The sequence below is a fragment of the Colletes latitarsis genome, chromosome 12 (assembly GCF_051014445.1).
Source record: "Colletes latitarsis isolate SP2378_abdomen chromosome 12, iyColLati1, whole genome shotgun sequence".
Taxonomy (NCBI): Eukaryota; Metazoa; Arthropoda; class Insecta; order Hymenoptera; family Colletidae; genus Colletes; species Colletes latitarsis.
In genome coordinates this window covers 20,741,076-20,763,608 of record NC_135145.1, presented here as the reverse complement: position 1 = coordinate 20,763,608, position 22,533 = coordinate 20,741,076, and the positions used below count along the sequence as shown (strand labels likewise).

General features: G+C 41.8%; 8 protein-coding genes across 8 annotated transcripts; 3 read left to right on the top strand and 5 right to left on the bottom strand.

Moving 5' to 3' along the window:
• Positions 1-288: 288 nt before the first annotated feature.
• Positions 289-9,270, top strand: P5cs (Delta[1]-pyrroline-5-carboxylate synthase). The gene is made up of 6 exons (XM_076780056.1): positions 289-716; positions 4,911-5,247; positions 6,103-6,750; positions 7,249-8,066; positions 8,170-8,460; positions 8,524-9,270. Exons 1-6 carry the CDS (start codon positions 618-620, stop codon positions 8,689-8,691), a joined length of 2,361 nt encoding a protein of 786 aa, XP_076636171.1. The 5' UTR covers positions 289-617; the 3' UTR covers positions 8,692-9,270.
• Positions 9,271-9,356: 86 nt separating this feature from the next.
• On the bottom strand, positions 9,357-12,430 carry U4-u6-60k (U4-U6 small nuclear riboprotein factor 60K). The gene is made up of 5 exons (XM_076780057.1): positions 12,253-12,430; positions 11,500-12,037; positions 11,037-11,414; positions 10,730-10,943; positions 9,357-10,659 (listed from the first exon to the last, which is right to left on the bottom strand). Exons 2-5 carry the CDS (start codon positions 12,023-12,025, stop codon positions 10,200-10,202), a joined length of 1,578 nt encoding a protein of 525 aa, XP_076636172.1. The 5' UTR covers positions 12,026-12,037; positions 12,253-12,430; the 3' UTR covers positions 9,357-10,199.
• A 13-nt stretch (positions 12,431-12,443) lies between these two features.
• Positions 12,444-13,603, bottom strand: LOC143349107 (histone H3). The gene has a single exon (XM_076780063.1). The coding sequence runs from the start codon at positions 13,573-13,575 to the stop codon at positions 13,165-13,167; it is 411 nt and encodes a 136-aa protein (XP_076636178.1). The 5' UTR covers positions 13,576-13,603; the 3' UTR covers positions 12,444-13,164.
• Positions 13,604-13,735: 132 nt separating this feature from the next.
• On the top strand, positions 13,736-14,223 carry LOC143349112 (histone H4). The gene has a single exon (XM_076780067.1). It carries the CDS (start codon positions 13,810-13,812, stop codon positions 14,119-14,121), a length of 312 nt encoding a protein of 103 aa, XP_076636182.1. The 5' UTR covers positions 13,736-13,809; the 3' UTR covers positions 14,122-14,223.
• Positions 14,224-14,965: 742 nt separating this feature from the next.
• LOC143349113 (histone H4) lies at positions 14,966-15,387 on the bottom strand. Its single transcript, XM_076780068.1, has one exon. The coding sequence runs from the start codon at positions 15,328-15,330 to the stop codon at positions 15,019-15,021; it is 312 nt and encodes a 103-aa protein (XP_076636183.1). The 5' UTR covers positions 15,331-15,387; the 3' UTR covers positions 14,966-15,018.
• A 736-nt stretch (positions 15,388-16,123) lies between these two features.
• LOC143349110 (histone H2B) lies at positions 16,124-17,252 on the bottom strand. Its single transcript, XM_076780066.1, has one exon. The coding sequence runs from the start codon at positions 17,200-17,202 to the stop codon at positions 16,831-16,833; it is 372 nt and encodes a 123-aa protein (XP_076636181.1). The 5' UTR covers positions 17,203-17,252; the 3' UTR covers positions 16,124-16,830.
• Positions 17,253-18,603: 1,351 nt separating this feature from the next.
• LOC143349105 (uncharacterized) lies at positions 18,604-19,378 on the bottom strand. The gene has a single exon (XM_076780060.1). It carries the CDS (start codon positions 19,311-19,313, stop codon positions 18,642-18,644), a length of 672 nt encoding a protein of 223 aa, XP_076636175.1. The 5' UTR covers positions 19,314-19,378; the 3' UTR covers positions 18,604-18,641.
• A 2,010-nt stretch (positions 19,379-21,388) lies between these two features.
• LOC143349109 (histone H2A) lies at positions 21,389-22,417 on the top strand. The gene has a single exon (XM_076780065.1). It carries the CDS (start codon positions 21,426-21,428, stop codon positions 21,798-21,800), a length of 375 nt encoding a protein of 124 aa, XP_076636180.1. The 5' UTR covers positions 21,389-21,425; the 3' UTR covers positions 21,801-22,417.
• The last annotated feature ends 116 nt before the right edge of the window (positions 22,418-22,533 follow it).

Here is a 22,533-nt window from a genome sequence, read left to right as displayed (position 1 = left end):
GATTCTGTTTGCTCGATTCCCGGGGTCAAAGTGCACGAACGCTAGCTGCACCGCTAATTCTTTGCAAACGGGGCGAAGACGGACTTTGCGTGGCCTTGGCTTCCCCGCGGGAGACGCGGAGGATTTTCGTGGCGTCACAAAAGGTCGATTGTCGCACGAAACGTCAAGCTCTTTGAGAAGAATCTCCTCCCACCCGTTGCACGGTAAACGTTTGCTCGAGGATAGACGTCTAATCTTGACACGATAACGTCGATTTTTCTACCACGATTTCGTCCGAGCATGAAACAGTAGTATGTCGTTAACCACCGCGACGACCGCCTCGGCACCGAGGTCCACGTACCAATATCTTGCCCCTGACTTTCGTCTTTCTCTATCCTCGTCCTCCTCTCGACCCCTCTTCGCCCATTAGCCGCAGAAATTCTCGCGTAATCACCTCCCCTATCAGATCCACCCCTAAGAACTCGTCCATCCAATCCGGTAATTAACTCAAATCCGCTTCCGTCTGTTTCTTCGACGACCGTACGAACTCCGCGCGACGGCGCCTTCGATTAGGAAAATTGTTATTTGTGTTGTACAGTGAAACGCTCGGGAAGAGAAGCCGAAGAAAAGCAACAATCATGTGCTCGGCGCTGTTACTATTGAGATCCACTAAGCTCGGACGCTTTTCAGCAAGATTGGCTTCGTCCACCTCGGGACTAAGGATTCCCGAGCAACCAGTACGTCCAATTTTCTCTTATTTTCGCTATTTCGTTTCGCGAATGACCTGGAGATCGATCGACCGCGTCGGGACGAGTTCAGGAGTCGATTTTTAACGCGTTCTTAATCGAACGTTCTCAATGGGGGAAGCTCCCGCATCGCGCGGCCGGCGTAATTAATTAAACCTTCGAGAAGAAGCTGTTTGAGCAAATTGATTCTTACTGCTCCACGATTCTACGACTCGACGATATACAGGGTGTTCGATGGCATAGGTAAAACATTTAGTAGGAGAATCTGGGGACCAAAATAAGACGAAAATCGAGAATAACAATTTGATGATCGAGGCTTCGTTTAAAAGTTATTAACAGTTGCGCCTGTACATAGGCAACTTGCGTACGGTGGTTCTCACTCACAACACTGTAATACATCACTGAGTGAGAACCACTGTCAGATGCACGTAGGTTGTCTATCTACAGGCGCAACTGCTAATAACTTTTCAACGAAGCCTCGATCAATAAATTACTACTCTTGATTTTCGTCCTGTTTTGGCCTCCAGAATCTCCCATTAAATTTTTGCCCCACGCTGTACAATTTTTCAAAATCGCAGGACAATGCAGGATGTTCAGCTAGCCTGGGAAAAATTTTAATGGGAGATTCTACAGGCAAAAATAAGACGAAAATCAAGAATACTAATTTGTCGATGGAGGCTTCGTTAAAAAATTATTAACGTTTAAAATTCCACCCATACTGAATTTTTTTTCTCGAAAGTGGATAGGATTTCGGGGGTATGTCTGTTCACCAAAAATGATTGTAATCGACCTGTTCAACCGAAAATAATTTTTTTAAAACGATTTGAAAAATTTTTTTTCGTCTAAAAATTTCAGTACCTACTCGAATTTTTTTCTCGAAACTGAGTAGGATTTCGAGGGTATGCGTATTAACCAAAAATGATTATAATTGATCCCTGAAACTAAAAATAATTTTTTTAGGACGATTTGAAATTTTTTTTTTTCTCCGAAAAATTTAGGCACCTTCTCGAATTTTTTTCTCGAAAATGGTTAGAATTTCGGGGGTATGTTTATTGACCAAAAATGCTTGTACTTGAACCCTCCAACTAAAAATAATTTTTTCAAAATGATTTGAAACTTTTTAATTTTGTCGAAAAATTTGGCCCCCACTCGAATTTTTTTCTCGGAACTGGGTAAGATTTTGGGGGTATGTCTATTAACCAAAAATGATTATAATTGATTCCCTTAACTAAAAATAATTTTTTTAGGACGATTTGAAACTTTTCAATTTCGCCGAAAAATTTAGGCACCTACCCCCTGTCGATTTTTCTTAAAAATTACTTTTTCATTTTTAGTAATTTTATTTGACGCCCTACAGAGAAGTTGTCTAATACTTTTTTGTATTTACCCATGAGCTCTACTTCAGAAAAAAGTTTCATTCAAATACATTCACTATTGTAAGAGTTATGGCTGTTTGAAAATTGGACCATTTTTATGGGGTTTTTCTTATTTTATGGGGTTAAGGAACAACTTTTCGAATATTTTTAGAATTTCTACTTATTCTACACTAAAATACGCGTCGTTTGCTTTTTTAAACATTAAAATTATCCAATCCGTTCAGAAGTTATGGCGTTTTAAAGATTCGCATGAAAATTCGGGCAGACATTTCTGGCCAGAAATTATATTTTCGGTAAACAATTTTTTTCTCGAAAGTGAGTAGGATTTCGAGTATATGTCTAATGACCAAAACTTATTGTAATTGACCCCCGCAACCAAAAATAATTTTTCCAAAACGATTTGAAATATTTTAATTTTGTCGAAAAATTTTTCGACCTACTGGAATTTTTTTCTCGAAAATGCGTAGGATTTCGGAGGTATGTCTATTGACCAAAAATGCTTATAATTGACCCCTGCAACTAAATATAATTTTTTCAGAATGATTTAAAATTTTTAAATTTAATTTTGTAATAACTTTTTAACGGAGCCTCAGTCAAGAAATTGATATTCTTATTTTAGTCTCTAAAATCCCCTATTAAAATTTTTCCCAGGGGTGGCCGAACACCCTGTATAGCTTCACACGCAAGAAGCTGTTCGGGCAAATTGATTCTTACTGCTCTACGATTCTCCAGCAATTCGATATACAGGATGTTCGTCATAACAGGGCAAAAATGTAATGAAAGATTCTGGAGGCCAAAATACAACGAAAATCAAGAATATCAATTTGTTGCGCCTGTAGATAGGCAACCTGCGTACAGCTGCTGGTGGCTCTCACTAGAGTTTCTCATGCTGAGTGAGAACCACTGTCGAATGCACAGAGAAGAACTTTAAACGTTAATAACTTAACAACAAAACCTCAAACAAATTACTTTTCTTGATTTTCGTCCTACTTTGACCTCCAGTGTCCCCCATGAAATCGTTGCCCCACGCTGTACGATTTTTCAAAATCGCAAGGCAACGTTAGTTTCACACGCAAAACGCGACATTTGTTTTCGCGGATCGCCGGTTTAATTAGCTGGCCAGCAATGAATGTAACGCGACGTTATCACGAATACATAACACAACTGATATCGCCGGAGCATGTATACGCAAACGAAATAAATATGGTTCGGTTGCACGCTATTTCCCGCCGCGTGTCGCGGTATTCCGCGCATACAATTACGCCGAAACATTTTCCAGGGTCCCGGTCGTGGAATATTTCGCTCCCCGGGACGAAATTTGCGGGGATCGCGAGGCCCAATCGCCGTACAGGCGTAATCGATGCGCCGAGAATGCTCCGTTTATCTCTGCGTTCGAACCGCGACGACGGAAAAATGACAAACAAGCCCCGAAAACGATTACGAAGACGAAGACGGAGAAGCAAGATCAAACATTACTAAATTCCATCTTTCACGGAAAGCGTACACGAACGGGACACGTGCTCGTCAACGCCTCCAACGCTAGATAAAGATTACGTTTTATCGATATCGTCGTCGCATTTGTTGAACGCAGACAATCGTTCTCGATTATTGCAGGACAGTCGCATCGAAAGGTACAATTAGATTGTTAAAACGATACGAACTAGAGCCGCTTCTTGGGAAACAGATAACGGCCGCGCGATACGATTTATAACGCGCAATTGGTAATTTCCGCCTTTATGAAACCGCTGGGATCCGCGTCGAAGCGGATTCGATACGGCGAACGTTACGAAAAAGATTTATCGATAGAAAAATTCGAGTAACCTCGCGTGTTCTTTCGGATCGCGATAATAGTACGCCTGGTATATCGCGTTCGAACGATCGCGCGACAAATCGTGTTACGAAATGAAACGAATGTCGTTCATTCATACGTGAAAACTCGAATGGAAACAGCCGCCGAGCGGAAAGCGAAAATTTTCTCCCGCTTTAATTCCCTTTGTCTTTGACGCTCGCATTAATTTCCCTCGTGTCTCTTTAACCGATATTTTTATGTAACCGTTAGATTACCGGAAAGAAATCGCACGTGTAACGCGTGAAACTGTGTCGAGTGGCAATCGAACGTAAATTCGCCCCCCGGAAATTTTTCATTCTTAATTGAAGTGTTGCACAAAGATAACGCTTCGAGACTCGAACGATCGTAGATACGCGTGGCTGTGATTATGGAAAGCTTACAGAGAAGGTCGCTGGACTGTTAAAACTGTCGAACACTCGTGAAACGAGAGTTTCTCTCGGTTTCGTTTCATTACACTTCGAGATACAAGCATTCTACGTGCTCGTCGACGCAAAGTGCAGTTCGAAACGATTGATACGATCGATTGCATTAAATACAGAAGGGCGCAGAGAAACAGTAACGGCGTTTTAGAAACTTAATTGCTCCGACGCGCTTGGAGCTTCGTCTACTTCAGGTTTTAACGACTGTCCTACCGTTCTCTGTTTGAGAAACGTCATTCGCCATTTCGATCACGAGTCACAGATATGCTAATACCAAAGTGTCACGCTAGGCGTGAATGAGAAAGCAAGAATTAATTCACTGGGTAACAAAGAAATATAATCAAAAAGAATTGTGACTATTCTCAAACAGAGTAGACGATAACAGATAATTACATGTGTCAAGATATTTATAATTGCGATATCAAATTGTAGATTAAGCTACTACAATTGTTCGAATGACCTCAGCCACTCGAGTCGTTATACAATGAAAAACGTTATTAAAAATAGGAGAATCTTCGTGAAACGATAATTGAATTTTAAGGGAAATCGAGTGGACTTACGAAGAGAGCTCCAATCGGCGGAGAACTCTTCGAGAGGCACGACCTTCAGCGATCGCAGCCAGCTGAAGTACGCGCGTCGTTTGGTGGTGAAATTAGGCAGTGCTGTTATCACCAGAGAAGATGAACACGGACTGGCGTTGGGTCGCCTGGCGTCCATCGTCGAGCAGGTAGCAGAATGCCAAAACGAAGGCCGCGAATGTATCATGGTGACCAGCGGGGCGGTCGCGTTCGGTAAACAGAAGCTCACGCAAGAACTGTTGATGTCTCTCTCGATGAGGGAGACCCTGAGCCCTGCTGACCACACCAGAGAACACGCAGGTACAAAAACAATTACGGTACAAAGACATTCACCTTGCTAAAACGCAAGTAATTATATCTGAACTCTTACATTACAATCATAATCATCGCGACGCAAGAGGAGTCCCTTTGCAGCGCGCATCAAAGAACGTTCTCCGCGTTTCCGTTTTATTGCTACTCGCGTGCATTGATAGGGAACTGTTCTCTTTTTCCCGCAAGTGAAAGAAATCGATACACAAATGGTCATAAATTTAAGTGCGACCACATTCTCTTTGAAGGCTCGAATGTACAGGAGGGAAGCATCGGAACGTCCCCGAGGTACTCTGCGAGCTCCTCGGCAACTTGACAATGTCCGGCCCTTCCATGTAGGTTAAACCAACAACCGCGAGCCGCCCAATTCTTTTACCAGCAATTCCCTCGAGATTCTATTTGCCCGGGAAAACATTCGCGGTAATTCTCCTTTCGGGAGGCAAGAATCGAACGACGATAGACAGAAATTGTTGTGAAAATACTGCAGTACTGTTTCTTATTACTCCCTGGGAAACGTTTGCAATCGTTATCGACGTTTCCACGCGTGTCCCCGTCGCCACGGAACGAACAAGAGAAAATTGAAATGAAATCTTAACGACGGGCCTCGATAAAGCTCTGCATATTTCATGAATCTGCTTGATCGCGGTTGCTTTAACCCTTTCGAACGTTCCATCGGAGCAATGGTAGACGAATTTCCACCGGTACCGTTGGAAAGGGTTAGATAACCGAGCAAAAATCGTTCGCTTAATAACGCAATACGCACCACATGATCTACTGACCACATATCCAGCCTCACGTTACAGTGGAGGAGGGTGGTACGGTAACTTTGGTCTCGTCTACACGCAGGCACTCTTTTGGAACCTAGAGCAGCAGCTGCGGTGGGTCAGTCGGGCCTGATGTCCTTGTACGACGCGATGTTCGCTCAGTACGGTGTCAAGTTGGCGCAAGTCCTGGTGACCAAGCCCGATTTCTACAACGAGGAGACTAAGAAAAATCTCTTTAGCACTCTGAGCGAGCTGATCAGCTTGAACATCGTGCCCATCATCAACACGAACGACGCCGTCTCTCCGCCGCCGCACGTGGACGAGGAGGTCGCCGGGGGCGGAGGAAGACGAGGCATTTCGCTCAAGGACAACGACTCGTTGGCGGCCATGTTGGCGGCGGAGGTCCAAGCCGATCTGTTGATTCTGATGAGCGACGTGGACGGGATCTACAACCTACCGCCTTGGCTAGACGGGGCGAAGATGCTGCACACTTTCAGCTCCGATCTGAGGGGCACCATACAGTTCGGGCAGAAGTCTAAAGTGGGCACCGGTGGCATGGACGCGAAGGTGAACGCCGCGCTCTGGGCCCTCGATCGGGGTGTCTCGGTCGTGATCTGCAACGGAACCCAAGAAAAAGCTATAAAGAGCATCCTATCCGGAAGGAAGATCGGCACATTATTCACCGAAACGACTGGGTTTACCACGCCCATCGAGGTCGTTGCAGAAAACGGTAATTCGAAAGTACCTTTTACTAGCTGACCCGTGTTCCCTTGGACTTCGTTTCTGCCGCCATTTAATTATGGAAATCCGTATCCTCCTCTATTCCCGACATCTGCAACGGAATATAAGTTTTTGTTAGTAAAGAATCGTCGGCACAAAGACTATTATCGGGTCAAACGCAATATTTTTTTCGTGGAGGGGTCACTCGCGTCATTTTGTTCTACCGACCATAGCAATATAGGTTATCGATTATCGAAGGTAGAAACGAAACGGCTTGCGGTTGCTGTATCGCGGTCATTGTACAATTATCCGCGACACGTACCGCTCCCCAAGATATAGAACGTGTCGCATTATTCGGGAACCGTATTTAATTCAAACAAGTTCGCTACAACGACTATTGAGAACCTGAGACTCCGTCGAAACTTACGTCAAAGCTTATTGAGAATTTCTCAAACGCGACTATAACTATAGGAGATCCCTTCGAGTAAAAAGATAATGCGACTTCCAGCTCGCGTCGGCAGCAGAGCTCTTCAGGCTCTCCGGCCGGAGGAGCGTGCAAGTTGCATAAACGCGTTGGCCGATCTTCTCGAGACCCGGCAAACGGGGATCCTGGAGGCGAACGCGAAAGATCTGGAAGCCGCGCAGAAACACGGCCTGGCGAAGCCGCTTTTGTCCCGTCTATCGCTGACGCCCGCGAAACTGAAATCCCTGAGCTCGGGGTTGAGGCAGATCGCGGACGATTCGCTGACGAACGTGGGTCGCGTGATCAGGAGGACCAAGCTGGCTGACGGTTTGGAATTGAAACAAATTACCGTCCCGATCGGAGTGTTGCTAGTAATTTTCGAATCGAGACCCGACAGTCTGCCTCAGGTGGCAGCCCTCGCGATGTCCAGCGCCAACGGGCTTCTGTTAAAGGGCGGCAAAGAAGCCGCCAATAGCAATCGGTATTTAATGGATCTCGTGAAGGAAGCGCTGAACACCGTGGGAGCCTCCAACGCGATATCCCTGGTCTCGACGAGGGAGGACGTCGGTGATCTATTGTCGATGGAGAAACACATAGATCTCATCATTCCGCGGGGCAGTTCCGATCTAGTTCGTTCTATACAGGAGCAATCGAAGCACATCCCAGTGCTAGGTCACGCGGAGGGCATCTGCCACGTCTACGTGGACAAAGAGGCGGACATAGCCAAGGCTTTGAAGATCATCAGGGACTCGAAATGCGATTATCCTGCCGCCTGCAACGCTATGGAGACTCTCCTAATCCACGAGTGCCACATGAAGAACAATTTCTTCACCGACGTGTGCAATATGCTGCAAAAGGAAGGAGTGAGTTCTTTGTATAGTAGTGGTACTAACAGTAACAGTACATTCGATGACGGAGCACAAAATGGGCACGAGTTTGTACTCCTTATGGGGCATTACATTTTAGGTGAAGATCCATTCCGGGCCAAAACTGAGGCAATTGTTGACGTTCGGTCCACCGGCGGCGAAGAGCATGAGGACGGAGTACGGTGCCCTGGAATGTACCATCGAGGTTGTGACGGACCTCGACGATGCCATAAATCATATTCATAAATACGGTAGCGGACACACCGACGTCATCGTTACAGAGAACGACAGCAGAGCCAGTCATTTTCAGAGGGAGGTCGACAGTGCGTGCGTGTTTCACAATGCTAGTACGCGATTCGCTGATGGATACAGATTTGGTCTTGGCGCGGAGGTAAGTCGTTATACATTCTCTACAAGATATACAGATATTTATGGAGTTGCATTGTTTCGTAAGGTCGGAATTTCCACGGCAAGGATACACGCGCGAGGACCAGTGGGAGTGGATGGTCTGCTTACCACAAAATGGGTATTGCATGGCGACGGGCACGCAGCTGCAGACTTCGCCGAGGGTGGCAGTAGAGTTTGGCTCCATCAATCCTTGCCGCTGAACGAGTCAGCATGAATCGATCTCGTCGAGTCGGGTAACAATGAGGATGTCGGTATCTTTGGCGCCGCGACACGGAGGATTTTGTACCGAGGAGCACCGACGGAGAGAAATCGCCGCGATCTTTTCCTCAGCCTTCGATCGTTCGTCGTTAAATGCTCGCGGATCGTTAAGAATCTTATCAAGTAGATACACGCTCGCGGAAACACTCGTACAAGACGAGAGAACCATTATTAACGCTTTGACGGCCGCTGTCACGTATACGTGACTCTGCGAGCCAGCAGACGTCGGCCACTGTCACGTGCGCGTGATCTACTGTATCAGCCACCATTTCATCATACATTCAACTTATTACATTTGTGGAAGTTACATTCATAATTCTTTATAATAATATTCCTAGTATCTTCGTGTATCTCACTTTGGTCTACAATATCAGTGATGGCGGATAACGGTCTTCGCGTAATACGTGCGGCCATTAAAGTGTTAACAAAATGGTACTCGTTGTCAGGCTCGTTTAACTTATTTTTATATAAAAATTCGACGAGGATATTGCACTTTCAACTCTCTCGTACTAATGTCTACTTTCTGTTATGATCGTGAACGAATCAAAAAATAATTCTACCTTCAGGTAAATGAAAATCACGTAAACTTGCGGAATCAATTTTCTTGCTCTATGTTTTTCTTCCTCCTTAAAGAGAAATTAAGGAATTTGGTTTATTATTGATTGTATTTTAAATACGAAACATGGAGAGACGCCTACCTGATTGCCGGGAGAACTTCCTGGGAAGTTTGTTAATAAAGTAGGAGCACAGGATAACCTATTCTGTTCGAAGTTAGTCGTTCAATCTTCTGTTTATTTCTTCGGGTTCTTTTAATCGCGAATAACTTGTCCATTGCAAAAATTTTAAATGCTTCGTTAACGATAATGCAAAGAATCGTTTAATGCAAGTGAACGTTTCGTTTGTCTCTTGGAATGAATTCTGTGTTGATTACTAACGCGTAATAATAGTTTTCGCATTTTTACGATCGTCCTAAAGCTTTACAACGCGATTAAGTAAACGCAAGTATTTATCTCAAACCGTATATCGTGCATGCAATTATTTGCAATTAGATTTCTCAGAAATGAAGCTACAGTCGGATGGTGTAGCTGTAAGTACAAAGTCCAATTTTAACCATTGTACGAACACGTGACACAATTCCCACAAATAATAACATTCGGCAAACTACGGATCTCCGTCTACGTTATCAGTACCGAATATTTCTCTAGAATACTATCGCACCTCTTATCGAAGGCACGATACAGTATTCTAGACATTCAGAAATTAAAACTAATAAATCAAACTTATAACAATCTCTATCAATTGATGTATTAAAACTTATAAAGGGACAGGTAATAAAGTATATATCTTCGTTCATTCTTTCTATATTACAAAGGGCGAAATTTCCTGCACGAACAATCACGAAAATAGCGTTGCGTAGATATACTCCTCGAACCGTACCTCCACGTTTTATTCGATAAAGTCTTTTTACATATTTTCGGGAGCCCACAGTTTAAAAGTTCTGTCGTAAGAACTAGTTCCGATGAATTTATGATCCGGGGAAATATCGACGGACATCACTTTACCATCGTGACCCGGTAACGTTTTTAAAGGTTGCCAGGTTTTGTTTGACCATATTTTGGCAGTGCTGTCGTACGACGCAGTGACCAAATACTGTCCCTCGACCCTTTGATACTTCACGTCCGACAGTAAATTCGTGTGTGCAGGTATCGTGTACACGCAAGATCTCTTTCGTAAGTCCCATATCTTACACGTGTTATCTTCGCTAGCTGTGGCTATGTGAAACCCGTTAGGGGAGAAATCGATACCGAAAATAGACTTTAAATGACCCTCCATAAACATAATGCACCTCCCTGTACGAAGATCCCACACTCTGCCAAAGGAGTCGTGGCCGCCTGTGGCGCTCACGCTACCGTCGCACTGAAAGCTGAAAATTCACGCCGGTTTACACATTTCTCTATTTGTAATTCTTTCGTTGAGCTAGGTATCGTACGTACCTAATGCAATGCACAGCTCTCGCGTGACCCTCTTGATGAAGAACCTCTGCTTGCTGTTCCAAGTCCCAAAGTCTCCAAGAAGCATCGTAACAACATGTCCCGAGAAATCGACCGGACGGATGAAAAGCTAACCTCGAAACTCTATGCGGCTCGTGACCCTCAACTTCCGCTAGCGGCTCTTCGCCCGATCCGCCGCTCCACAATTTCACCGTTCCTGTATATACAGCGAGGGGCAATAATTTATGTACTTTATTTATTATTTTATTCTAATTCCCTGTTATAAATATGGAAAAGGACATTCGTGTACCATCTGCAGCACAAGATGCCAATATACAAGTCTGTCCCGCTTTGTCCCCTATCACCTCTTCGGTAATAGTAGCTTTTGGATGAAAAACAATGCAGCCAACATTACAAGTATGTCCTTTAAGCGTTCGCAACAAAGTACAGTCAGGTACAGACCATATTTTGCACAAGCCTGACCATGAAGCTGTAGCAAACATCTTGGAGTTCGGACTAAACTGACAAAAGGAAATTGGTCGGGTATCGCCGATTTGAGAACAATAAATCGTAAGTGCTTGCAATTTCTTCAGGAGTTCTTGACGACGTGCCGTACGAGTGGCTGTTGGTAACTCCAAGTCCTGTCTCGCTTTTTCCAATCTAGCCTTTGCTCTAGGTAACGAGTACGCTGTAAAACAAATTAATTCAAAATATAATGTACAAAATGTACTAATAAAATTAGAATAAAGGAAGTTAATATGTTCATTGCTTACTTGCAATCCAAGAACGGGCTATTTGAAGGGATTCTGGTCCTTCGTGATACCATGTTGCTTCTGTATCTCTCTCGATAGCATGAGAAGGTTTCTCATCTTCATCGTGCTTCTTTTTTATCGCATCTTCCCCCAGACTAGCCAACAACTCTCTCAATCTTGTTCTTCTGTCCGCGGGTCCTTCGCCGAATAAACAAATAGGTTCTCCTAATTGTCTCAAATTCTTTTTTACTTCAGAATCATCGGTTGACACGTTAATTTGACGAGCTTTCTTTCTGCGTTCGAATTCTTCCAAGAGAGCTTGTCTGTCTTTGGACATCTCATCTTCGAGTTCCATGTACTCGTTTGATATGTGTACATTCCCCAGAGTAGCAGCAACATTGACATTATCTCCCAAATTTGTAGAGTCTTTCTCCTCCTCCGAAGACTCTGCAGCTGCTGCCAGCCTTGCACGTTCTGCTTCCTCCAGCGATCCATAATGCACAGTTTTCTGCTTTTTGACGTAAACCAAGTCCTCGTCGTCCGACATATCGAAGAATTACTTGTAACAGAAACAGTCTTTAATGTAATAAAATATACACGACTCGTTTTCGTCTTAAAAGAATACGGAAAAAATTTGTTCGTATTGTTTTAAAATCTACGAACTATAAGATTTATTATAAATGTATACGACAATAACATATCGAGCAACATAACCATAACCAGTAATGCTAAAGCAAACGTTTGCCACTGTGACTTTCGATTGGAATTTCTTACCTGATTTATGAAAACTGGTGGACGAAGTAAATGGGGCGTCTGTCTGAGTTTATTTAATTAACGTCATTCGTAAAAGTTTTCCATTAGAATTACGTTTCACGATCAATGCACCTCAAACACCGAAATTACCGGGGCAACCATCTTGCTGCTTGTTGGCCATCTTGGATTAGCAAACAATGGCGTACCTACCTACGTAGTCAAAATTACAGACATCGAGGTTCAATAAAATAATGCATATCTAATTGATTTCCTTCTTTTGAGCATGCTAATAATATTGTATTATTTATATATACATAAGATTTTCAACAGTTTCCCTTACTCACTTCTGTATTCATTTCCCAAACAATTTTAATCTCTCACTTGACTTTAGTAGTATTCGGAGACGACTTCCTCCAAATGCACATGGCTGAAAAGGCGGCAAAGTTGCTGATATTACACTCACATGCAACGATGAATAATGTTACGTACATTAGGCAATATTAACGTACTTCTTCTAGCTAGGGGAATTTCCAAAATATGTATATTCCACCAGAAAGCAGGAAATTCCAGACTTCCATTGCAAGAATTTCATGCTTTCAGCAACAAAGCGTCGGTTTCTTTGTCGTCACCCCAAAACTATAACCTAAACCTTGACATGTTTATGGTTCCGGCTCCTGGCCATAAAAACTACAATCTACGCCGCCAAATACGTTGGACTCGACAAATGCGTCTCTTTTTCGAAGGGCACTAACGCTACATGTATTACAGTTTTATTGATGTATTTGCAAATATTTAGTACGAAGTTTTTATTAAGCTCTTGAAAAATGTTCAGAATTACGTAAAGTTTTCATAAATCGTAGAAGTTAAACTAGAAATTTTGCACCACGCCCAATAACTTGGGCCCTGAAAAGGGCCGATTTTTGTGAAAAAGATTTAAGCTCTTTCTCCACGAATACGACGAGCCAGCTGAATGTCCTTAGGCATGATGGTCACACGTTTGGCGTGAATTGCGCAGAGGTTGGTATCTTCAAACAAACCAACGAGGTAAGCTTCGCTGGCTTCTTGCAAAGCCATGACAGCGGAGCTTTGGAATCGAAGATCAGTCTTGAAGTCTTGAGCAATTTCACGAACCAGACGTTGGAACGGCAATTTACGGATCAGAAGTTCCGTGCTCTTCTGGTATCTTCGAATTTCACGAAGAGCCACAGTTCCAGGCCTGTAACGATGAGGTTTCTTCACGCCACCAGTGGCTGGTGCACTTTTACGAGCAGCCTTGGTCGCCAACTGTTTTCGTGGAGCCTTTCCACCGGTAGATTTTCGAGCAGTTTGCTTGGTACGAGCCATTACGACAACGATCAGAACGAGTTACAGATCAAACACAAAATGCGTTCTACACTAGAAAACATCTGGCTTTTATGTTCTTAGGGTCAGCGTGCGAGCTTCTGATTGGCTGAAAGGGGAGAGAGTGGGGGACTGCATCGGAGGTGGTATAAAAGGAGACCGTTTCCCCCCCTAACTTACATTCGCTCCGTGCATTCTGAGCATTCATAACCTAACAGTTGTCTCGCATATTACAATATGACTGGTCGTGGAAAAGGTGGAAAAGGATTGGGAAAAGGAGGTGCAAAGCGTCATAGGAAGGTTCTTCGTGATAACATCCAGGGTATCACCAAGCCAGCTATTCGTCGTTTGGCTCGTCGTGGCGGTGTCAAGCGTATTTCTGGCTTGATTTACGAAGAAACCCGTGGTGTCTTGAAGGTATTCCTCGAGAACGTTATTCGTGATGCTGTAACGTACACCGAGCACGCTAAGAGGAAGACTGTGACTGCTATGGATGTCGTGTACGCTTTGAAACGACAAGGAAGAACCCTTTATGGTTTCGGCGGTTAAACGTTTTAAACGTTTGGCAACACAATCGGCCCTTTTCAGGGCCAACAAATTTTTTAACGAATGAACTCTCTGTTCTAATTGTGTTCTTATAATGAATTATAGTATTATAGTATCATTCACTCTTAAACTCTTAAACCATTGTACTACAATTCATAGACGTCTGTGATATTCTAACTTCATATCGATTAACTAATTTCGATTCAAGTCTCGTGTGCGAGACGAGACGAGGCAGCAGAACATGAAAGTTAGGTTATGTAATCTGTATTTCGACTGAATTTCATTTTAGTTTTAGGCATTTTTTCTGTAAAAAGGAAAGTTTTAAAGAGATCCCGTATACGCAAATTAAGAACTACCGACAATTATGGTGTGTTTGTACGAAAGAAATTAAAACGGTATTAAATTAAAAATGTATAATGTACTGGAAAGAAATGTTTATTCAACTCTTGTAAAAAACTACGGTAAATTTTCAAAAATCCAGTCAAGTTTTGTTGGAATTTGTATTGAAAATACAATATTTAACAAATGTTATGAATATAATTGGAAATATGAATGAGTCAATTTGACTACTTTGGTAGTTTAGCATCTTTTATACGATGTACAATATGAATCAAATATGTGTATATATTTGTCAATAGGAAAATAAAATTAAATTCAGAAAATCAGTATTGTTTTCCCTTAAACTCTACATCTTCAGTTCACTTACTTTAATAACCGAATTAGCTAAAATTGAGAATCATATTGGGTAAAATAAGTCTCTTATTTATAAGTTTGTTAACTGTAGAACTAGAGATTCCTTGTTGAAAAATTTGGTGGCCCTGAAAAGGGCCGTTTGATTCTTTGTGAGAAGTCTGGTGGCCCTGAAAAAGGCCTGTTTTTGTATGTATGCTATTGATACATTTAACCGCCAAAACCATAAAGGGTTCTTCCTTGACGTTTCAATGCGTACACGACATCCATAGCAGTCACAGTCTTCCTCTTGGCGTGCTCGGTGTACGTTACAGCATCACGAATAACGTTCTCGAGGAATACCTTCAAGACACCACGGGTTTCTTCGTAAATCAAGCCAGAAATACGCTTGACACCGCCACGACGAGCCAAACGACGAATAGCTGGCTTGGTGATACCCTGGATGTTATCACGAAGAACCTTCCTATGACGCTTTGCTCCTCCTTTTCCCAATCCCTTTCCTCCCTTTCCACGACCAGTCATGTTGCAATAGGTAAGTAAAACTTTTAGGTTATGAACGCTGAGAATGCACGAAGCGAATGATGGCTAGCACGGAAAACGGCCCGTTTTTATACCACCGCCGTGTAGTTCCCCCTCTCTTCTCCTTCAGCCAACCAGAAGCCTCGTAATGCTTCCTGCTGAGCGCTGTTGCAGCCTGCGCCTTGCCTCATTGTTCGGCGATATTTATGGTAGGGCAAAAAATTTTTCGACCGCGTGCACGGTCGAAAACTCCACAGCTGCGTGCCAGCACAAAGCCCTATTGTAAACCACCAAATTGAAAACTAGAAAAACTTGACCTGAACGCCGGTCAAAAACGGTAAAGGGTATCGTTCTAAGGGTTCTTGGAAGGAAGCAGACGGCATTGTAGTTTTTGTTAACAAAAGACAACCAAGAAACGAACACGTCGTAGAGTATATTAATAACACACACTCCAATACACAAAAGGAAATATAAAAATGGCTATTTTAAATAAATTGTACAGAAATTAAGAGAAATAAAACTGTATATAATAATTTTGCTTGAAAGATAGTTATGTTTTGGAGAAGAGAAAAATTGTAATGATTCTTAGAATAGTCTTAGTTTCGTATACAGAAAGCTTCATTTTAATAATGTTAACGAGACTTTGCAAAATGTTCTCGAACAACAATCTAACGTGTCGAGTGAAAACTGTAAATATTCGATACTTTCAATGGTATATTTATTATTTTACAGTATTTCTAATGTCACCAAGTATTAGAATTTTTGTTATTTATAATAAGCGTTTTAGGAAAGTGTAACGTATTAAATCATGCAATACAGTGGCGAAAACCGTCAACAACTATTTGTACAGTGACCAGCAGATCATCGATAATCGTTAAGACCTGTAGAATATGGTATGCGATGTTCAAAAATGGCAGTCAAACCATAAAAAAGAAAGTTGTCAGAACGCCTGCGTGTTAAAATTAAATATCATATATAACTCTATAGGATCTAACAGAAGCTGACGTGTAACTTTCATACTTTCCAAATAATAGTGGTTGAACTCAAAAGTTCAACGAAAATTTACTAGGAAAGGGATCGATACGAGCCGAATTTCCTTCCACTAGGGCAACGCCAGACCGCACACTGCGCAACAGACGTTGGCAAAAATCAATTAACCGTCTTCAATTGCTCTAACGATCACTTATTTCGGTCGATAGATCCTTTCTTCCAGAATAGACGTTATATTCATGCCTAAACTTATTTATATATCAAAGAAATTTATTTAATACAGGAAAAGTAGGAAGAGGTCACACAGGAAAATCGCAATAACTTTCATCTATTAGGTTTCGTAAAATTCGATTTCTAAACTAAAAAGGAACAGAACTGCTACCCAATAATTTCACATTTGTCTTTCAAAGCAGTCTTTTTGCTTTGCAATGTTGCAGTACCAGAATGTAAGCCACGTTTTTAGAAAATTGTTGGCCCTAAAAAGGGCCGATTATTGTGATAACGCTAAAGCGTTTACTTAGAGCTGGTGTACTTGGTGACTGCCTTGGTGCCTTCGGAAACAGCGTGCTTGGCCAACTCTCCGGGTAGTAAAAGTCGGACAGCGGTCTGGATCTCCCGAGATGTGATCGTAGATCTCTTGTTGTAATGTGCCAAGCGAGAAGCTTCCGCAGCAATGCGCTCAAAGACATCATTAACGAAACTGTTCATGATGCTCATAGCTTTGCTGGAGATTCCAGTGTCAGGATGTACTTGCTTCAACACTTTGTAAATGTAGATAGCGTAGCTCTCCTTCCTCTTCCTTCGCTTCTTCTTGTCGGTCTTGCTGATATTTTTCTGCGCCTTACCGGCCTTCTTCACAGCTTTTCCGCTTGCTTTGGGTGGCATGGCTTCGAAAACTTTTTCAAACACTCGTAAGAACTCTGAACTGCTCGACTGATGCAGGTAGAATGAATTTTGCACCGGACCGTGCCCACTTATATGGCAGGAGAGGGCGACAGTGGCGCACCAATCACGTTCGACCGTGCGTTTTCAGCCATCTGGCCGCATTCGGCCGTAAAGCTGGCGTCGTCCGTTGCAGTGCAAATTAAGCATTCAAAGCCACAAAACCTTGCACCTAGGAAATAGCTTTATTGCCACTAACTTGTAATATCGACATTTTAGACAGCCATACGACAGATACACATACTCTGATCAATAAAGCGTTTTTAGAAAGATATATGCAAGCAATAATTTTTTCCCTACTAAAAGTACATCTGTCCGATGGTAATGTTTGCATTATATATCAATACGTGTAACATTTATCTCTTAAATGTTAAGAAAAGCTAATAACGGGTAAAAGATATCATTTTATGGGCAAAATCATACTCCACAGGAGGATACAATTTTTTCATATCTATGTAGTTTAAGATTTGTACATTCCTTTATTTTAAATTGTTGAATTTCCAAACCGTTTCGTGATGATACAAAAATCATATCCAGTAGCGGTATATATATCTAGAGTTTCCGTTTTAGTCATGGGTTATACGAACTCATGGTGTTTATTGTACAAAAGATAAGATTACAGTTTAGAAACCGTTCTCATACTGAACGGATCTCTGATGTATTTTCAAGCTCATAATAAAGACTTATACATTGAAGTATTTTAATTATATAACCCATAACCTTAAAATTCCAGTATAAATACCAGCACTATATAGTTTTATCCTTAATCTAGTAAATTGCATTCAACAAATCGAATAAATCGGTTGCATTTTTACTTAAAATCGATCAAGTTACGAGGGGATCGTAGACGGTGAAATAAGTACAGTCCAGATCTACCCTCAAAGATATATTTTATTGTAGGTTAAGTTCCACGCGTACGAAAATGAAAGAGAACAGATGGAAAATTGAAAATGGAAACGTTTACACGAGAGAAAGTCGGTGCGAACGGAAGTAGGTAATAAAGTGAAGAGCCCCGCTGGGCCCAGCTAGAAATGGTTCGAGGCCTTAAAAGAAAACAAAGAAGCCCTGTACGGCTTCTGGTCGCCAAGTGTTTAACAGAACTACCAGCACGAGAGCCTGGGAAAACGGAAAAACAGATGCATAAAGTTACCCTTGCACGCATTCCATTTACACAAAGTTAAATTTTCATGAAACGTCTAAAAATTTGTCGTCGCATAACCTAAAAAATACATATTAAAATCTTTTCCATAGAAAGGAGCGTTTTTCTCGCGTGGAATAATTTTGTGGGAGGAAACAGTAGTTGTTCAACGTATTGAAAATGTGGTGGCCCTGAAAAGGGCCATTTTGTTTGAGTTTGATATTTTTTCATCGAAGAAAAGCAATTATTTCTTCGCTGGAGATTTGACGGACTTCGATGCAGCGGCCTTCTTCGGTTTGGGCGTTCTGGTCTTCGCAGCTGGAGCTTTGGCAGTCTTTCTAGATTTCGACATACTCTTTGCCTCGGTCGCGGCTTTAGCTTTCGTAGCTGCAGCCTTCGCTGCAGTCTTCTTCACAGCGGCAGCCTTCTTTTCAGCGGGTTTCTTGGCCGGGGCTTTCTTCACCGATGCAGCAGTTTTCTTCGCTACGGTTTTCTTCTCGACCGACTGCGCCTTTTTCGGTTCGACTTTTTTCGGCGAACGCATCTCCTTCTTCGTCTTGGCGGCCTCTGGTTTTCCGGTGGAGAGCTTGAACGAGCCCGAAGCTCCTTTGCCCTTCGTCTGCACAACAGTGCCGGCAGTTACAGCAGCTTTCAAGTATTTCTTGATGAACGGAGCGAATTTCTCTCCGTCGACTTTGTACGTCGAGGAGATGTACTTCTTGATGGCTTGAAGAGACGAACCCTTACGGTCCTTTAATTCCTTGATAGCGGCAGTTACCATCTCCGATGTTGGTGGATGAGATGACTTTACACGCTGCGATCTCGTCTTAGTTTTCGGTGGCTTCTTTACTAGCATCGGCGTGTTGCTCTCGCCACTCTCGACCGCAGCATTTCCGGAACCAGCTTTGTCTTCCATCTTTTATTCGAACAAATAGCAAACAATCTCAAAAAGTTGACAATGAAAAATAGCGTAAAAGCAGCTCGATCGACACGGACGAGGTTGCTGGAATGGATATATTTTTGTTTAACGGTTAGGTTCTTTCTCGAGCACGGACCATGGAGAGAGGCTCACCCAATATGTTGGACGTGGCGATTCTTCGACCCCAACCAAGCAGTAAACGAATCTTTACTTTCGAAGAACGTTTCTTCTTACTGGATAAGTATTAACGAATATGCAATGCATGAAAATAAAGCTACGTGTGTGCAGTTTTAATTATCTATCGATTTTATCTGGTATACTGCCTCGGAAATGATATATCGCGGCAGACAGTAGCGTCCGTATTTTCGAGACGATAGTACATCGCGTAGAAAAAGTTAAAAATCTATATATTTCATTCGAAATTTGTAGGTTAATTGTATAAAAAATTGCGTAAAAGGAACCGGTTCTGATTTACAATGCATCGTTCGCTCGATCTTTATGCCAGATGAGTGAGAAACACGGTTTACATTTCATCGACTAGTGATGTGCAATTTAAACTACCTAACGTTCTGTCGTTGGATTATAATCAATTATCGTCAATGCGTTACACTCTTAAAATGTAATTTTTATGAATTTCTCACAGTTACAGCAGATTTTTATGCATAGTGCAATATTTTCTTTCATAAAATCGTTGTTATTTCGCTGCAAAACTCTGCGATAGCAAGGGCGACGATGTATAAGACAAATCTACGATACGGAAAAAGAAAAATTAATAATAATTATTTCTCTCATATCAATTAAATTAGTTTATGCCTCATTGTACTTAAATTAAAACTGTTTTGAAATCTTTAATCGTAGTTTCGTACCAAAATGACCAATCAACTCGTACGAGAACAAATTTTTTCCTGGATTTGACTATAGTGTGACAACCATAGTATCGTCACTACGCCCTTGACATTGGAATGCGTGTAAGGGTAACTTTAAGCTTCTGTTCTTCCGTTCTCACAAGAGTTTCGTGCGAGCCAGGTTATCGTGGAAAAACCCTCGACGACCGGGAGTCGTAAAAGGCTTCTTTGTTTTCTTTCAAAGCCTCGCCCGGGCCTCAGATCATTTCTACCTAGGCCCAGGGGGCCTCTTCAATTTATTACTTACATACTTCTAGTGGCACTAGCTTCCTGTCGTGTAAATATATTCCATTTTCAATTTTGCCTCTTTCTTCTTTTTCTTAGATTATGTTAGTTAAAACGGTAGTCTACAAAACTATTCTATATAGAAAATTGGCCACTGAATTTTTAGTGAACATTAAGTTTCTAATTTTATAAATAGTTTACTCCCATATCTTTAATTTTTAATGTCTTTAAAACTTCCTATAAATTATCCTTGTGTTGGCCAATCGCATTTGGTATGTTAGATCTGGTTATTCTATTACATACTGTGGGGTTATAATCGCTTAGGTTGGCAATTAAGGAGTCAGTATGTTCGGGTTGGTAGGTGCTCTGATAATATTTAGTATTCCTGAGCGGAAGTCAGCCTGTTTGTTATGAATAATATTTCTATTAAGCAAAAAAACACGTGGTTTTTTCAAAAATCTTGCATAGAAGCCTGAGGAGACTAATATTTCTATAGTTCTTTAGATCCTAGAAGCTATGTAAGGAGTGGCGTAGGCTATAACTTGCCGGATGTGAGCCTTTGGAAATAGTGGGTGTATTCAAACTTTGTTAATAGTCTTTAGTGTTGTTTTCCTGCACATTTAACGCAAGGTTTTTAGTACAGTTTTATACTTTGAGCCACAGAAACGAAACAAGAAGAATTATTGAAACTAGAATAAGGAATTTGCCTCGACTCACGATTGACTCGCGATCAATCTCGATCTCGATCTCGAAAATTGTCTATTATAACTTTGTTTCAATTATATGACACCGATAAACTCCCTTCCGTGGCATGAAACATGTGTGCACCAGCGCACCAATCACGTTCATCCTGCAACGCCATTGGGCGCTTGTTGCAACGCTCCACGACTATATAAGCGAAGCATGTTCCTGCTAGCACAGTACTTTACTGAAACATTTGTGGTAGCTCGGTCAAAGTAGATTGCTTAATTTATTAAACATGTCTGGACGTGGAAAAGGTGGAAAAGCGAAGGGAAAGTCAAAGTCTCGCTCTAATAGAGCTGGTCTTCAGTTTCCCGTTGGTCGTATTCACAGACTTCTGAGAAAAGGAAATTACGCTGAACGTGTCGGTGCAGGAGCACCAGTCTATCTTGCCGCCGTTATGGAGTATTTGGCAGCTGAAGTATTAGAGTTGGCTGGAAATGCTGCCCGTGATAACAAGAAAACCAGGATCATTCCCCGACATCTTCAACTTGCCATCCGTAATGACGAGGAGTTGAACAAACTACTCTCTGGCGTAACCATTGCTCAAGGTGGTGTCTTACCGAACATTCAAGCAGTTTTATTGCCGAAGAAAACCGAGAAGAAAGCTTAATTATAAAGCAAATCATACAAATGGCCCTTTTCAGGGCCACAAAATATTTTAAACAAAGGAACTACCTATTTCAACCTCCTCAATTCTGAATTTTTATTTTCTTTAATAAAATCCTTTCCATACCTTAAACTATTTTCAATTCAAAATGATGAATTTTAATACAATGATTTTTATTGATAATGTAGCATTAGATCTTTGTAATCTTTGTATTTGTACGTATACTTTGTATATCAAGTAGTGAAATAACTGTTCTATTCAATTTTATGGTTATGTGTTCGATGATTTTTACTCCTGAAAAGTAATAATAGGAGTTGTGTTTCTTAATTCGTGTATTGGAGAGTTTTAATACGAGAAAGTAGTGTCGTGTGTCATTAAACTTTCCCTCGTCGTCCTCTTGTCGTTTTCTTCTCTCCTTTTGATGCGTGAGAGAGAATTCATAACCTCCAATTTATATTTTTCATCGTGAGCTATAAAATAAAATTTTTGCTTTGAAATGCGCAGATGGGGGGAACAAACTCGACCCATATAACAATACTGTTCTATCTACTTACTGAAATTTATGGGCCCAGCTGGTCTAGCAGATGTTGCGGGTCTATTGTTCGTGTGAACGCTTAGGGTCCCCCCAACAACTGCAGACAATTTCCCCTACTATATTTCTGTTACTAAAGTAAGGATACTGGCATTATTATGCACATTCCAGAAATATAAATTGGTATTCAGAGAGGTACAAAAT